This window comes from Volvox carteri, assembly GCF_000143455.1.
Source record: "Volvox carteri f. nagariensis unplaced genomic scaffold VOLCAscaffold_50, whole genome shotgun sequence".
Taxonomy (NCBI): Eukaryota; Viridiplantae; Chlorophyta; class Chlorophyceae; order Chlamydomonadales; family Volvocaceae; genus Volvox; species Volvox carteri.
The window spans coordinates 875,449-891,742 of NW_003307593.1; the positions used below are offsets into that span (position 1 = coordinate 875,449).

Sequence of the window (16,294 nt, forward strand, 5' to 3'; positions counted from 1 at the left end):
GGGGGAGGAGGCTGACAGGCTGTGTTTGGCTGGGGTGGGGAGCGGGTGACTACCTGGTGGTTAAGGACTGGGAGGCTAGGGGGCCGGCTAGGGGGGTGCGAGGCAGACTGCGTGACTACGCACATGCATACATACATACATACTTGGCTTGCCTTTCACTTACATATATACATAATTACAATGATGATGATAATAATAATATTTATTTATATAGTCCTATAACTCGGGGGAAATGTCCCGGTTCCTTTCAGGTCGCACTCCGCCTCTGCAGGGGCGAGTGGGCCGAGTGGGGCGAGTGTTGCTAGTGGCGGCTTGATGACTCCGCGCCCACCACCGCCGCTGCCGTTGCCGTTGTTGTTGTTATTGTCACCGTATGTCAAATGCCGATATCTCGGTGTTCGGCTTGCCAGACGCTCACCCGTACATCCGTACATACATCCGTTTACCCCCAGGGATTGGAGTACATGAATGACGACCCCGCCGCCATGCACGTGCTGTACCTCAAGGTGTGTGTCCACCTCCACCTCCACATCCACATCCACATCCACCTCCCCCTTTGGGGCCGTGTCTGAAGCCCGGAGGTGGTGGTGGGCGATGTTTCCGTTTCAGGGCGTGTGTGGCCTCTCAAGAGATACACACAGACAGACACCGAGGGAGGACCTTGCGCTGGACGTCCGCGGTTGTTTCTTTGACTTTGGGTTTGGGGGGTTGACTCGTAATTGTCATTCCCCCTCAACCCCGCTAAGGGTCCCAAAACCCCACCCCGCACCGCCCCGCATGTGCCGTACTCAGGTTCACGATATGGGTCCCGGCAGCCGGCTGGAGGCGGTGTGTGACCTTGTAGTGGAGGAGTTCGCTCGGGCGGGGCTGCTGCTGCCTCAGGTGTGTGTGTGTGTGTGTGTATCGGAGGGGGGACCCGCCGGGGAGGAGCCCTTCCCTTCAGCGCCCGCCACCACCACCACCATCATCGTTATCATCATCATCAATATCTTCTTCAATATCTTCAGTATCACCCTCAGTATCATCATACTAATAAGAATCACCATCACTCTTTCCCGCTCCCATACCCGCCCCACCTGGCCCACCTAACCCCCCACCCACCCCCACCAAACCCAAAACCGTGTTTACATACATACGCACATACGCACAACCCAACAGGACGAACGCAAGGTGAAGCTCCATGCAACCGTCCTGAACACCAGGTGCCGCATGGACGTGTGTGTAGGGGGCGGTTGGGGTTTAATTCGGTTAGCAGTTGCTTAGCGCCTGCTTTGGTCACTGTCGTTGTCTCTTGCTGTTGCTAACTCCCATGTCACCATTGTTGGTGATGATAGTGTAAAAGTGATAATGGTACTGGTACTGATGAATGATATTGGATAGTGAGATATGGGTGACGGAGGTGAGGTTGGGGGTGAGGTCTCCTATCATCGCTGTCCCCTTTGGAGCCTTTCTGTGCCCCCCCGGGAGTCGTGAAAGGGGGGGAAATGTCGACCTGCGAAGGGGGGAGGGGAAGGGGCGCTTCTGAGAGGCGCACGGCTGCGGGGTGGGGGGGGAGGCAACGCGTGTCTCCTGTCTCCTCCTCACCCCCGCACGTCCTCACCCCAGTGCGCTAACCTCCTAGACACAAGTGCCGCCCACCACTCGTACACTTTAAGTGAGTCTCCACCGCTCCTTCCCCCCCGTCACCCCGTCACCCCTCACCCCGGGCAGGTATCGGAGGCGCAACCAAGCGGGCGGTGCCGGTGGTGGTGGTGGTGGTGGTGCCGGTGGTGGTGGTGGTGGTGGTGGTGGTGGTGGTGCCGGTGGTGGTGGTGGTGGTGGTGGTGGTGGTGGTGGTGGTCCGACCGGTCGTCGTGAGGAGAGGCAGCCCTTTGACGGGCGAGCTCTGTTGGCGGAGCACGGCCGCCTGGACCTTGGGATACACACGCTGGAGGTAAGGGGGGAAGGGGGAGGGGGGTGGGAGTCACGGGCCGCATGGGAGCAAAGGATCTGCGGAAGGCGGTCCGACGGGGAGCGGGGTGCGGAAACCGGTTGACCTGGGCAACATCGGGAAGCAACTGGACTGGATTAAAGTCGGACTGGGGGATTTCGTGTGTGTGTATATGTATGTATGTATGTGCATGTATGCATGCATGCATACATGTATGTTTCTGGGCCACCTACACACTCTCTATAACTCCGCAACCCCCGTGTGCAGCCGTGTTGGGGCCTTATGTAGGCGGGTGGTCGGGTCTGACTGGCGGACTGACGGACTGACGGTCTGATGGTGCGGCTCACTCCCCTGAGGCGCCTGATACTGCCTGTCTTCGCTGGAGCTCTGCATGTAGTGACTTAGGGTTCTTCAACCTGTATGACGTACTTCCTTTTCGCGGCTCTCAGCCCAATCAAACACACACACACTCGCCATCTCTCCGCCCCTCCCCCCATCTCCCCCTCTCTGTCCGCAGGCTGTCCATCTGTCCCAGCGGGGGGTCTACGGGGAGGGCGGCTACTACCGCTGCATGAGCAAGTTGGACCTTGCGGCGCCCGGGGACGGTTGAAGGTCGCGAGGGCGGATGTGCTCTCTGCGACCTGCACTCCAACATGAGTGCGTGTATGCATGTATGTATGTATGTATGTATGTATGTATGTATGTATGTATGTATGTATGTATGTATGTATGTATGTATGTATGTATGTATGTATGTATGTATGTGCAATTCTTTAACGACTGCGCTGTCTGGGCACCTGGATTGTGAGGGTGGCAGAGGAAGCAAGCGAGCTGCATGGGTTGGTGAACGGCGAGGGGAGGTGGAAGAAAGAGAGGGAGTGAGAAAAGGGGGGAGCATTTAAACTGCTGCCGCCTCTCGGCGCGCAGCGGCTGCGGCGCATGTGTTCGCATGCGGGTGCTGGTGGTGGCGGAGAGCGGGGGAGAGCCATGTCAACTACCACCTATTAAGGCATAAGACATGTGCAGGCACAATTACGGATGCTACTCTGGATGCCTTGGCACCTCAGCAGCCTTGGTTACGGTGATTCAAGTAACACTGCAAGGCTGCTCGAACAGGACGATGCAAGCATTAAAGTTAGGATTACAACTTTTTCTGTATTTGAAAACTTTGGAAGATGTATGCAAGCAAAATTGTAAAAACAGTTTAACGTCCTTCGCTTGACTAAATCCATCCTAAGAACACGGATTCTTTTGCTTGTAATTAGGCGATCTTTAGGTTTTCATTCACCTTTTGTTCCATTTGTTTCCACGAGGAATGTTCATACGTCTGGATTAAGGAACGGATTCAAGTACAACAATAATGGTAGACATTAAAGAACTATCGAGTATCAACATGAAGGTCTTGCAGCACCTTTGAACGGCACCCACGGTGTGGTGCATAACACTAAACAAGAAGCGCAAAGCTTCCACAAAAGCTTCCACAAAACAAGGAACACCTACACCCTTTATAAAGGATAACTTTCCAACCTATCAATCAGGTTTTTTATGAGGCGTTGTTAATCTACATTTAACCCGCGAAGCGCGCGAATACGGGCGTAGATCGCTAACTATACCGCCAAGCTTAAACCCGCCAAGCTTAATCCGCCTAATCCGTCCTAGTCCGCGCGATGTTTCCATATGCGACGGATTAAGCCTTAAACCGTGACTTTTAAATCCAAGTGGAAACACCCCTTAAGTGGGGTAAATGCGTGCAGGGTTGGTGCGCTAAACGTTCTTACTCATTTGCAAGTGGCGCTGGCACCTCTGGGCTTTTTTATCGGCTTCGGTGTGTAGTGTACTGGCAGCCATTTCCATGAGCCGAGCTGCAGCGCACAAAGAATTCACCGTGAAAGAATGCACCACGCTGCACCGCTAAAGAGACGTTCGTCAGCGTTCGTGGCCCGACCGGGCTTACCGCAACTTTTAAACGTTCACCCAGCAGGGCAGAATAACGAAACAGTTAACTTAACGAATCGGTAAGCTCCTCGTCATCCTTAGACGAGGCCGGCAGCGGCATGGAAGTTGGGCGCTGCGACGACTAGGCTCGATTATTTTTTATCCAAAGTAGTCCGGAACGCCACACAAAGTTTTTGTCCGTAGCAGCCCCGGAACAGCTCGAAAGTCCAAAAATCCATCACATCGTTTATGTTCCCTTAATGGGAGGATACATTTCCAAGCCAGATCTTGTTGCCAAATAAAAAGCTTCGTGCATCAGTTCATCTGCGCTGATGTCCCACTGCAAATTTGTTTCTTTGCTAGGACCAGCTTCATCCATCGACCACCGCAGCACTCCTAGTCTCCAGCAGACGGACCGGGTCCTCCAGGGCGAGGGAGGGCTGACGCGCATTCGGTGTGCAAACCTACGCCGACGCGAAAAACCGGTGTTCTTGACGACTACACAAAAACAATTAGCACAGCTGCTTTGTAACAATGTCACAGTGTGTGCGCCTTTCGCCTTCACGATTGCCGCAGACCGAGGACGTACAGCTGCAGTGTTGCCGCACCGCATGCCATTCCGAATGGCTCACACTCCTCCGTTGAGGTGGTTGGTTTTGTTGCCCGTACACGGTCTACGGGGCACCCGGCCGCCGTTCGGCATGTTGGAGCGCAGGGTTGCGTGGGCATGTCTTCCTAGAGCTTTCGCTGGGTGTGCAGCCGTAACTTTTACCAATCCCGAGCGCCCGTGCCCCCTCTAGCTCGCGACACTTCTTAGGGCTCATAAGCTCATGTTTCCGTGTGGTCCCCGATGCTGTCCGGGCCGAAGAAAACGACGTGTACATCAGACGTGGATTCGGAGAGTGTGACGATGGTTCTTAGTTTCCAGGGCACGCTCCTGCATGCATTTGTGTAATGCACGGAGGGGACCCAAAGCTCCTAGGATTGCTGCTGATATCAAGCAGCATGCGTTGCTGGGCGTAGTTGCTGCGCGTAAATATGCGTATCCGGATTTCAGTGCTACTCAGGCTTGCTGCATGCTTTTGGATGCTAAGGTATGATAGTGTGAAGGTGGGGGTATCGTAACCCGAGAGAAATCGTACTGAACATTTAAACGCTTGAATTCCTCTGAAAATACTAAAATGCACTATCATACTTTCCAGCAACGCTATCCAACGTGACTGGCTCGGTGCGCTACAGGTATGCAAACTGAAATTTTAAAATCTCTTGTTTGCAGCAGTTTAAATATATAATTGAGAAGAGAATTATAGATGATTGACATATTGATTTAACCCTGCCTTGATCCCCCACTGTTTAAAGGTGCTTCCAGTAATACGATGCTTTCTGGTAATACGGAAGATGAGGCCACATTACGAGATATTGCTGCACATTTAAAAAACGGTCTGGCAGCGGCATCTGTTAGGCATGTGGTAAGCGATTTAACATATTGTAAAGATAGGTGCAAGTTGGGCTGTACAGCCGCGCTAACTACCGGCCGTATCGCCCGGATTCACAGCGAACACTGAGTGACGTGAATTGGATGCATGTCGCAAGAGTGTTAGTATGCACTTAAAAAAAGGTGGACTCATACATACAAATGAAGCAAATCAATCAACGTGCAGCCAAACCGCGTCCTAGCAAGCGAGTTAGGCTGCTCCTAAAAAGCAGATGAAAAACGTAAAATCTACAATCCGTCTTTTACTATGTGGCTGTGGATCAAACTCCTTCTCCAATGGTTATACAGAACCAAGCGACGATGTGCTACCACAAACGCGACCCCCGAGCGAGCAGACACAGAGGTAAGATCTTCATTGTACAGTTTATGGATAGTATTTATGGCATAATACTAAAATTACCTAACACACGTGTTTTTCATTACCGTTTGCGAACTGGCAGATGGGAAGTTTTCTCGCAACGCTCTCGCAGACCGCCACAGGCTGAACATGGACATCTATGTGCAGCGGACGAGCACTCACAAAAAATAGCTTTTGTTCAGGATAGCCCGAGAAGCCTGACGAGGCAGGCAGGACATCTATCGTCACCCGCGGAGTTCACAAGAAGCCATGGCCCCAACACTGACGAACTTTGCAAAGGTAAGAAAAATTCCATAACCTGCTAAAAACAATTCGTGGGCTCGCCGCGTCAACAACTGGGAAAGAACCAATGTGCAAGTTGGCACATTGGACACTGCATGGCAGACGGTCGAAATCAGGGACTACCTCGCCTCCTGCTGGCTTGTGTGGATTAAGATTCCAGCGGTCACATGTTAATCTATATTTATTCCTTAAACTCATCATTCAACATATTCTTGAATGAACTCATCTCAGCGCTCCGCGCATGTAGCGGCGCTCAGTTCCCTAACTCTCGAAACCTGCCTAAATTAGGATTTGAAGCTTGGACCGGAAGGCGTTTCCTTGATGTTCAACCCAACGAGGGATTCAAATTATCATACATGTGCAGATGATTGGCAACGGTTGCAGATTGCCCGACCTCTGCCAAATCGCTTCAGGACAGCAATCAGCATAATTCCGTATTATAATTTCGTATCAAGGGGCCCATGCCCTGCACAGAGCAGGGAGCCATGCCAATAAGACCAGGACCCACCGTAACCGAGTTCACAAAAGAAGACGCTGCTTAAGGAGACGGAATGAAACAACACAGGTGCTGCAAGCCCAGCACGTGGAACGCGATTTAGGAGAAAAACCTATACAGCCAAGTTGGACAAGCATTATGCAACCCCTGAAGTTGATCTTTTTCGATACTCCACTTTACCTTCGCCCTCGTGACCGTTTTTGTTGCGCAGGACCTGTCGAATCTATCACGCCAACTGCTCCGGAAAGTTATGCCGCCGTCTCGATAGCTTCTGCACATGGAAACAAAGCCCCGATCTATCATGGAATTGCTGAAGTTAAGCATCGCAGAAACGCCGAAGCCGGTCCTCCGCCAGAAGGCCTTAGGCCGCCGCTGCCGTCCGCGCTGCAGCAGCAATCGCGAGACATCCACAAACTGAGCCTTATCCAAGCATTTTTGGACCCAAAGCTCCCAAGCCGAGGGTGTAGCGGGCCGAAGCAACGGTCCCTTGATCCATTACTTGTTCCTCACCCCGGTGGTTCCGCACCCCCGTCACGTCTGATGCGAATTCACACGCCTCCAACAGCGGCAGCGGCGGCAGTAACGACTCGTCCAGGTTCAAAGTCCCATGGCACCAAACGCACCACCTCTGCACGCAAGGACGCGACGATTGGCGTCAATTGCCAAATCAGGCATGTGCCCCGCCTTGTGGACGCTACACGGACGCATGCCGTACCACACGAAATGCACGCGACATTTTCGGACACAGCTGACGTGTGCCATTGGACGGCTTCCTGCGGTAACTCACCGGTCTCTGGCGATGTACGACAAGCCACAAACGGCGCCCTGGGGACCTGCAGCCTTCCAGCTGACGGCAGAGCCCAAGAGCCGTCCGTGAGGCGGCCCACGGCAGGGTTGTCGTACAACGCATCGGCGGGCGGCACCGGTGTTCATACCACCATGGCGGGATGTACGACTGACTGTAGAATTATGGGGGGTGATACGGCTATGTGCATAACCGCAGCGGGCGATACGGCTGTCTGTACAACAATGGCGGGCGGTAAGGGTTGCTGTACATTGATAGCGAGCGCATCTCCGAGCGATGCCGGTGGTGCACCAGTGGACTGTTGGGAGGGTATGGAGCTTCCAGCAGCAGCAGCACCAGCAGTAACAGCAGTAACAGCAGTAACAGCAGGAGCAGCAGCTCAGGTGCTACATTCGCAGCCGCTGCAGCTGCAGCGTGAGGTCCTCAACGGGGAGAGCTCCAAGCTGCCTGGCCCCCGGGTGCCCAGAGAAAGCAACAACGCGCCGTGCTCGGTGGCCAAGGTCGACGCTGCCGCCGCCACAGCTCTAGAAGCGCGCTCGAGTGCGGCGGATCTCCCCCCTGCTGCTGCTGAGGCCTCAGCCCGGACCCAGCCGCCGCCGGCAGCTACCTGCGAAAGACCGACCATTTCGGTAGGCTGCATAAACCCATGCATTATGTTTCTGGGTCCTGGCGCCACAGGTGCTGGCAGTGGCACCTGCTCCCGCAATGCCATGCATGCAATCGTCTGCTCAGACAGTCAGGACACTGCCATGTTCACAACAATGGATGTGGGACTCGATCCAGGGATTTCAGCAAGAGGATTCCTTTCCTCAGGCGGCTCAGGCCAGGGACTCTATGACGCATACAACCCCAGCGAAGGCGAGATCGTGATAATTGACTTGAACACTTGGGTTATGCCAGATATGTCTGATGAGTCACACACACGCTGCGTCTGGCCGGTGGTATGTGGCCGTCGGGACGGCAGCGGGAATACCGGCGAATGTGGGGGCGGTGCCGTTACAGCACCCATCGCTAGCGGCCCAGGCGCCGCCGCCGGGGCGGCAGCGACCACCGCTAGCGGCGGCAGCGCCGCCACCAGAGCCGCGCACACTAGGTTGGGTGTGTATCTCCGGCCTCATGAGGGGTGGGCTGCCGGCGGCGGCAAGGATGCTGGCGGCAGCTGGGACGGCTGCGCTGGTGGGGAGTGGAGTTGCCGACAGGGCTTCATGCTTGCGACGGCGACGGCGGCCGCAGGCGACGGGGAGGAGGAGCGGGAGAATCCTGCAGCATCGAACGGCATATTGACATTATTGGAAACGCAGCCACTCCACGACGCGGCTGCCGCGGCCGCTGCCTTCCCTGCAGCAGCTGCCATCGCCTGCCGTGCACACGCGGCACCTTGCGCCCGTGGCGCTTATGCTCTGGGCCCCACCGCAGGGAGCTCAGCCCGGTGCGATCCGACTGCGACTGCCCGACCTAGACGCTCTGCTCGGAGCTCAAACGCTGTGGATGAGGTTTCTGGCGAGGCAGTCGCCAAGGCCGACACCACACTTACTTTGGCAGGAGGTGTCTCCGGCTTGACCGAGGTCGGGGGTTCGAGTCCAGCCAGCGGCACCTGCCCTGAGGGCACTAGCCCCACTGCGGCTCTGCTGCCCCGCAGTGACCCGGCGTCTAGGACGGCTAGCAGCAAGTGGCTCCAGGGGGCCATGGAAGATGGATTGGACCGATCATCACCTGCTGTCGATGCCAAGCTGTTTGGTGCAATCCAGTGTGCAGCATGCCAGTGAGTTGTGCGGATCGGGAGGGATCTTTCTACACAGCCCGGGGTGCACACCGGGGGTATCATCCGCATACCGGTTGACTCCGAAACCTGCAGTCGATTGGGGAGGAAAGCGGGCGGCATGGCAACCCAGATAAGATGCTTGCCTTACAAATACCAAAAGATGCACATCGTGAAGTGTCTCCATGTCCCCATGTCCCCAGGGAGCAGCGGTTTTGCCGCTGTTGTGGTACTAATAGCCAAATTGAGGATGAAAAACACGTGTTATTGGAATGCCCAGCCTATAATAATATTCGTGCGGAACAAGGATTCGATCATCAACAGAGCATGTTGGAGGCCATGAAATGGGAACCAGTACGTCTGGCGAGGATGTTGGAACGTATGTGGGCTCACCGCAACTCAGTTATCCCCTTTGGGCGCTAGGCTGGGCTGATGTGCGGTGTTTCCTGTTCTCCGTGGCTTTTAGGCGTATAGATATTGCCCTTAGGCCTTCGGCTCGTATGGGTAGTCTTACAGGTATGGGGTCAGGCACCCCCAACCATGTAACACACACACACACACATCGTGAAGTGCACTGTCTCTGAGGTTGCCGTGCATATATTAACATGCCGTACATATTACCTTCAAAATAGCCCGCTGTGGACACAATGATTTTTCACTTATACCATAAATTTGCTTGTGCGGCAGGATGTACAGCTGCTCGTACAGCGGATATGATCACTCGTCGTACCGAGGGGACCTGAACGGCCTGCTCCTGCGGTCCATTGAATCGTACGGCGGTACGGGCATCGTCACCTTCCGAGCGACCTCTCCCTGTGGTAAGACGCTGACGGCCAAGGTGACGGAGCTTCCGCACGGCATGGACCTATCGTACATTTCTTTTGTTGCCAGCAGCGGTTGCGGCGCTGACGGTGCGGCAACGCTAGCACCAGCACCAGCGGTGGTGGACCTCCCTGCTGAGTTGCCGTCAGCAGTAGCGTCAACGGCTGCCGCCACAATCGCAATGGCAACGACCGATGCCTGGAATACGGACTTGGACCCGGGCATCTGGGCTGGAGCCCTGCAGAGTGCCGCTGACATTGCGTGGCTGATGTACCTCAGCCATCCGAACATTGCAAGGGTACGGCCCGCATGTGATTTTCCCCAAAGTTGTCTGATGCGTTACCATGTCGTAAGTGCAGGACAGTGCAATCGTTTCCAGCTAATGTACCCGGGGTAACCGCCAATCGCCAACCGCCAACTGCCAACTGCATTGCATTTGCCCTCTACAAATTTACAGATCCACTTATGGCGCAACGGAGTGTATCTGAAGCCGTGCAAGGCCACAGCAAGCAAGGACGCCCAAACGACCAACACCACAGACGCCGCCGCCACCACTACTATTACAACGGAAGTTACAGCCGCAGCTGCGATGGCTGCCAACGCAAGCTTTGGAAAAGCATCAGGCGTGCTATCGCTGCGCCTCGACATCGATGGCGACTGCAATAGGGAACGGAATGGCCGTGCACCAGTTGACGGAGCTGGTACGGTGGCCACCGTTGGCCAGAGCGCAGGTGCTGACGTCAGCGTTGCCGCTGACGCGGCCGCCGACGCCGACACAAATGCAACTACCGGCACCAGCTCGCCAGTCTGTTTGGTGCTTGTGACCTCTTGTGACTTGGGCAGCCTCCGAACGGCGCTCGATAAGGGGCTCTTTGGGCGCCATCGTGCATGTGGCGAGCCTGCCCGCTCGGCGCGGGTGGTGGACTGGAAGGTGATACTACTGCAGCGGGGGTTTGGTACACAAGCTAATATGACCTACTAGCTAACATAGCTAATAGTACGTAATTAGCTGGCGGGCTGCTCCGCTTCTTGGCAGTATCGCTGTTGAGCGATACCGCCACTTAGCTCTATCGATGTGGCGGCTTCTAGGGAAGGATAGGTTCTTGGATTTGGTGCCCTCCCTATATGGTATTATCCAAAGCCGTTTCTCCGCGCTTCTTCCGCAGCAAGCGGGTTACTCCGCCCATTACGCTACCCAATGATTAAGCCACCTGCTATCAATATGCTTACACCCGCCAATCAACCCGTCAGGCTATCCTACATACCCTCCTAGACGTCGCGCGAGCGCTGCGGTACCTGCACGGCAAGCATATCGTACACAGGTCTCTGCAGCCGGACGCAGTACAGCTGTACTCTAACGGCAGCGACCCACGCGGCTTCACGGCCAAGCTGGCAGAGTTTGGGCTGGCAGTGCGGTTGCACCCGCACCCGCAGCAGCAGAAGTCTGAGCCACTGGCAAGTCACGGCAAAACCAGGTTTGAGCGGGAGGAGCAGCGGCAACAGCAACAGCAAGGGCGGGGGGAAGCATCCGAGAGGACTTCCGCCATTGGTCCCCTGCACAGCATTCCACCAGAGGCTTTTCAAGGTGCGTTGAGGATCTTCGCGGTGGGCTGTGGGAGCGCCGAACGACTGGCAGGAACGACTGGAAAACCCCTCGCTTACACCAAACGGCGCTGGATTGGGGCATCCATTTATTCTGATGGCTGGCCTATCTGCTGAACGTGCACTAGGTTCTGGGCGGTGATGATGATGGCCGTTACTGCTTCATGCCGGCCAGTCACTAGCTTAGCACGATAACAAATCTATCTATCTATCTATATCTATCTATCTATCTCTCTCTCTATCTCTCTCTCTATATCTCCTTTGGAGGAGCTCCTTCTTGACGCTTATCAGCATCCGTCACCATATATGCCCTGATTAGGTGCTCCCCCAAGCTGCGCCGCCGACATATACGCATTTGGAATTCTGATGTGGAGTTGCAGCTGCTGGTGGACGTCCACACCCCCCGAGCACACGGCTCAGCCCTTCGGCGCTGCAACAGACCCGTCGAGGGTGCCGGAGCTGGTGTTGCGCGGCGCACGGCCCCTGTTTGACACACATGTGCCCATGCCGTACAGGTACGGTAGTCATGTAGTGCTTGAGGCCACGTGTATCCAATTCTCATGTACGGGCTGGCGTTGTGTAATTAGGACACGAACTGCGTGCATGCAAACACCCGACGTGGTCTAAAGCCTACAAGGCGTTTTAGGCTGAAACAAGCCAAGGGAGTAGGGTTGGCAAAAATACTATATTTATTTTCCCAAATAGTATAGTATAGTAAGAAATAGTACTATATATAGTAATATAGTACTATGATACTATTACTAGGCAGGTACACGCTCCCTGTAGAAGGGGGGTGTACGACCAACCGTTGTACCTGAAAATTACACCGTTGGAAAGGTCTTCTTTTGTTCTTTCTAAATATCTACTTCGACATGAGAAAGCAGATCGCTGTGGTCATCCAGATCACTTTTTGTTAGTTCAGTGCCCGGTAGGTGGACCCCAAACCCGATGTCTCAAGGCGTGTTATGGCACATAAAGACATAATCACAGATAGAAGACCCAGTGTTGACAAGACAACACACGGACGCCATACTAGTGAAGTTCCTGCACTACAACGCCCAGCAGGCCGAATAGGTTCCGCAACTCGGGCTTCTCGATCAGGTGAATAGGCACGTTGTTCCTGTAGAAGAACATGCCAAGCTCCTCCACGACTTGCCCCACGAGAGTCGCGGGAATCACTGGGAGGAGGGTCTGGCCATCAATGCCGCGCCGGCGCTTGGAGAGGGCCTGCTGATCCGCCGTGCTGGGGCCCGCCGCAGCAGAGCTGGTTCCACTCTGTTGCTGTTGCTGGCTGAGTGACGCTGCACGCTGTTTGATAGCCTTGCAAGCACCTTGCTTGATGTGGTGCGTGTTGGTAAAGGTTGGGTTCACGGCGCTGAGCGGCTCATCGCAGAACAGGCAGACTAGCTTTGGTAGACCACCCCACCACTCCACATCGAAGTTGTCCCAAAGACTACCCGTCTTGGCGTTCTTCTTCTGGTTACGTAGCTTGTTAAAAAGCTCGTTCCGAGAACGGAGAACTTCAGGGGGGACGTCTGGACCAGGATGCAAGCCTCTGATCGCCTTGTCATTCTTTATACTGGATTCCTTTGACATTATTCATCAATAACTACGTAGCACAGCTCGAAGACACGGCTATAGCCCTTCAAAATACAGCTTGACTGCAGATCTCGACTTGGTCCAACTAGTACTGGACACTATCCAAACCCAAATCTAGTACTATCTAGTACTATTTTTACTATACTATTTTACTATGTACGAACGCGGTACGAGCGTCGTAAACTAGTACCAGTTTAGAGCCCTGCATATGAAATAGTACTATGCATAGTACTATTATAGTATAGTACTCTTTTCTAGTATAGTACCCGTGCCAACCCTTGAAGGGAGAGAGTCAACCCTCAACCTCTCATCGTGTCGTGTTAACATGAGCATATCGCAGAAGCGGCATGACATGTGCTGTGCCAAGGCGCGCTGCTCACGAACATAAGTATGCACCCATCTATCTGTATCTAACCTTGCATGCATGCATGCAGGCACCTGGCCCAAGCCTGCTGGTCTGCTGACCCGTCCTGTCGTCCGACGGCACCTCAGCTGGTGTCTAAGCTGCTTATGTTGCTGCGAGAGACTTAGAGGCTGGGGCTTGGGAGGGGGGAATGAGTGGCGGGAAAGGCGCCGGTAGGTGTCAGTCAATTAGTTTAATTTATTAAGCAGTTATCGGTTCGTTATATTGGTTAGGGATAGCCTTAGCTTGTTGAGGACTGGAGGTCAGGGTGGCCCCGATGCTGACCATCTAGCTCTGGGCCTTGGCTGAGCTCCGGCGTTGCTCATTAGCACGTTGATGTCATTTCATGTCATGCCATGCCATGCGGGGAGTGAATGCAGGGCCGAAGCTGAGGGGGGCGACAAGCGAGTCAGCGCAGCGAGCACAGGAAGAAGCTTGGTTCAGAGATGGTTTCTAGTTGGGTCACTAATCCCAACACGTGTAGAGGTTTAGGATAGTTGAGACGGTCCAGGAGGGCATATATGAGGAGATGCAACGTTATGGTTAGGGCGGCGGCGTTATTGTTAGGCCATGCATTCCATCACGGAGAAGATTCGTTGCAAGCAGTAAGACGTACATGAGGAAGGCATTGGAGATGACGGAACAATAAAATGAAGCAAGTGGCGAGATCCGTTATTGAACATAATAATTTCTGCGTACAGTGGCTTTGCAGCCCACGCGATGCGACATGCACAAAGATAACACTGGACTAGGTAATGTGCAGGTAATCTGTAGGGTGCGAGCCGCCAAAGGATAGGTGCGGCGACCTTTTATTTAGTTTTTAGTTAGGTAGAGTCCAACCAAAAATTTGGCATTTGTTTTGTAGTGTCTGGCCGCTGAAACGGCCTACCGAGATGCTGGTCGAGCGCTTCGCGCGTATTTGTAGTTGATATGTGTGCCGTACTGTATACTAGCCGCTACAGGTTTGCATTCAGTGGCCCGTCGCTGCTGCCTGGTGTGATATAAATCGGGCGCCTGTACGAGCGCTCTAATGGGGCGAGCGAGAGTTGATGCAAAAGTGACAGGAGGGTGGAGGCGGGCGGCAAACAGCAGCCTCCGTCTCAGCCACCGCAACTAACCGTTGCTGTGCCTCTGTAGGCGTGTGCAAGGAGCCAAAACGTGCTATCTAATGTATGTTTCTGAAAACATATATGAGCGAGTTTTAATGGTCCGAGCCGCGAGTAGGGGCTAACTGGTGAGGGCGTGTCAATGAATGTGAATGAATCTTGTGTGTATGTGTGTGTATTTATAGCTGCACATGCACATAGAGTATACCTGGCACCTGCCTTGCCTACAGGCATTGTGAAATTTTAGCATGTCAACTGCGGGCTGCAGTTACCATCGATTGCAAGAAGTCTGGATTTAGTAAGCCGGGCGGCGAAGGCTGTTGCTGGAGACCTAACTGGCCCATTAAATGCCGGTGCATATAGCCAGTGGATAGCTGGTTAAGAGTTTCAGCTTTTTTTTGCAATAGCGGTTGTAATGGCTTCTTTGTTGGTAGCAGCATTACTTGCAAGTAGTGCACTTTGGTGGTGAAGTGGTAGCGGTAGTGCATGCCAGCTGCGGGCGGCTGGAAACGGTAGCCTCTGCTATTCCGGAACGTTTTCTCCGATGTGCAAATGTTTGTCTTGTCATATTGAGCCGCATGTACCTTTTAGTTAGTAATAGAATTTATATCTAGATTTTATGGGATGATAACCAGGCAGGGTACTATGTCTTTCCCTAGTTTAAACTTCCTCGTCAGGTCGTGCACTATGGTGTTTAGATGTGTTGGGCTTGGGCCACAAGCGGGCGCAGCGATGAGTTGTAGCGATTCGACATCCCTAGCATTGTCCATCATCCCATTACATGCACAACGCATTACCCTCCATTTTATCGCTCAGTGGCACGGTATGGAAGTTACGAGTCTGTGCATGGTGTGGTATGGAAGCTTACTGCATTGTTCAAGGTCGTTAACTGTTACGCAACAAGAAAGGGGCGAGAAAGTCTCAATTTGGATTTTTGAGGGCCACATGCATGGTACAGCCATACGTGTAACAGACAAGTATTACAAGTGCCGCAATTCCACAGGGCCAGCCAGTAAACGCCAATTCATTCACAAGATCCAATTTAATGCTGGAGTATAAAAGCTTTGAGGCAATGCTTAACATATTCTTTTGTCACAATCATTCATTGCACATATCAAGCAAGGGTAATGGGCCTCCTCAGGTGCCCTAGGAGATGCTGGCACGCCATTGCTCAAATCTGCCCAAACCCTCATCAATGCTCATAGGCTGACCTGCTGCAAGGCAGGCCGTACGAGACAAGACCACTTGCTCCACCCCATCTATCATCCCGTCCCCATGCACATGCATCAATGTCTCGATATTCCCCTGCGTTATGGTATTCCCCATGTTTTACGTTGAACCATGCACACTAAATCCTGCGGGAATCTATAACATAGCCGAGTTGCATCGGCTTCCTTATCGTGAACAGCTCCGCTTCCCAACGCCAGTGTCTTACTGCCGCCCTCTGGGGCTGCAGGTGGCCATCCGTCACGCCAAGGACAGGCGCTGCATGGCCGCAGATGGCGCGACACCTGCATATAAAGTGGACTTGTCCCTGGCACTGCCCACATCGACCGCCGCCACAGCATCTGCGGAAGCGGCCCCAGCCATCCAGCTCATCATCATTTCAGGGTCCGAGTTCGATGCGATCGCCTCATCCAGCCGCCTGTTGTACTCGGCGACCGTGCGCCGCAGCTTATTGTACCGATCCATAATCTCCTTC

The 16,294-nt window shown here is 53.8% G+C and overlaps 2 protein-coding genes across 2 annotated transcripts in view; both read left to right on the plus strand.

Moving 5' to 3' along the window:
• Positions 1-2,540, plus strand: part of VOLCADRAFT_96252 (uncharacterized protein) — a gene marked incomplete at both ends in the record, with an annotated part of 4,629 nt that extends 2,089 nt beyond the window's left edge. Inside the window, 5 exons of the mRNA XM_002955260.1 lie at positions 453-506; positions 793-882; positions 1,159-1,202; positions 1,711-1,933; positions 2,448-2,540. Of these exons, the coding sequence (XP_002955306.1) occupies positions 453-506; positions 793-882; positions 1,159-1,202; positions 1,711-1,933; positions 2,448-2,540 (504 nt within the window). The remainder of the gene's footprint in view (positions 1-452; positions 507-792; positions 883-1,158; positions 1,203-1,710; positions 1,934-2,447) is intronic.
• A 3,096-nt stretch (positions 2,541-5,636) lies between these two features.
• Positions 5,637-12,016, plus strand: VOLCADRAFT_96253 (uncharacterized protein; the record flags this gene model as incomplete). Its single annotated transcript, XM_002955261.1, has 9 exons — positions 5,637-5,703; positions 5,866-5,997; positions 6,708-7,535; positions 7,874-7,930; positions 7,980-9,063; positions 9,748-10,180; positions 10,340-10,813; positions 11,134-11,467; positions 12,000-12,016. 9 exons carry the CDS (start codon positions 5,637-5,639, stop codon positions 12,014-12,016), a joined length of 3,426 nt encoding a protein of 1,141 aa, XP_002955307.1.
• Between the last annotated feature and the right edge of the window lie 4,278 nt (positions 12,017-16,294).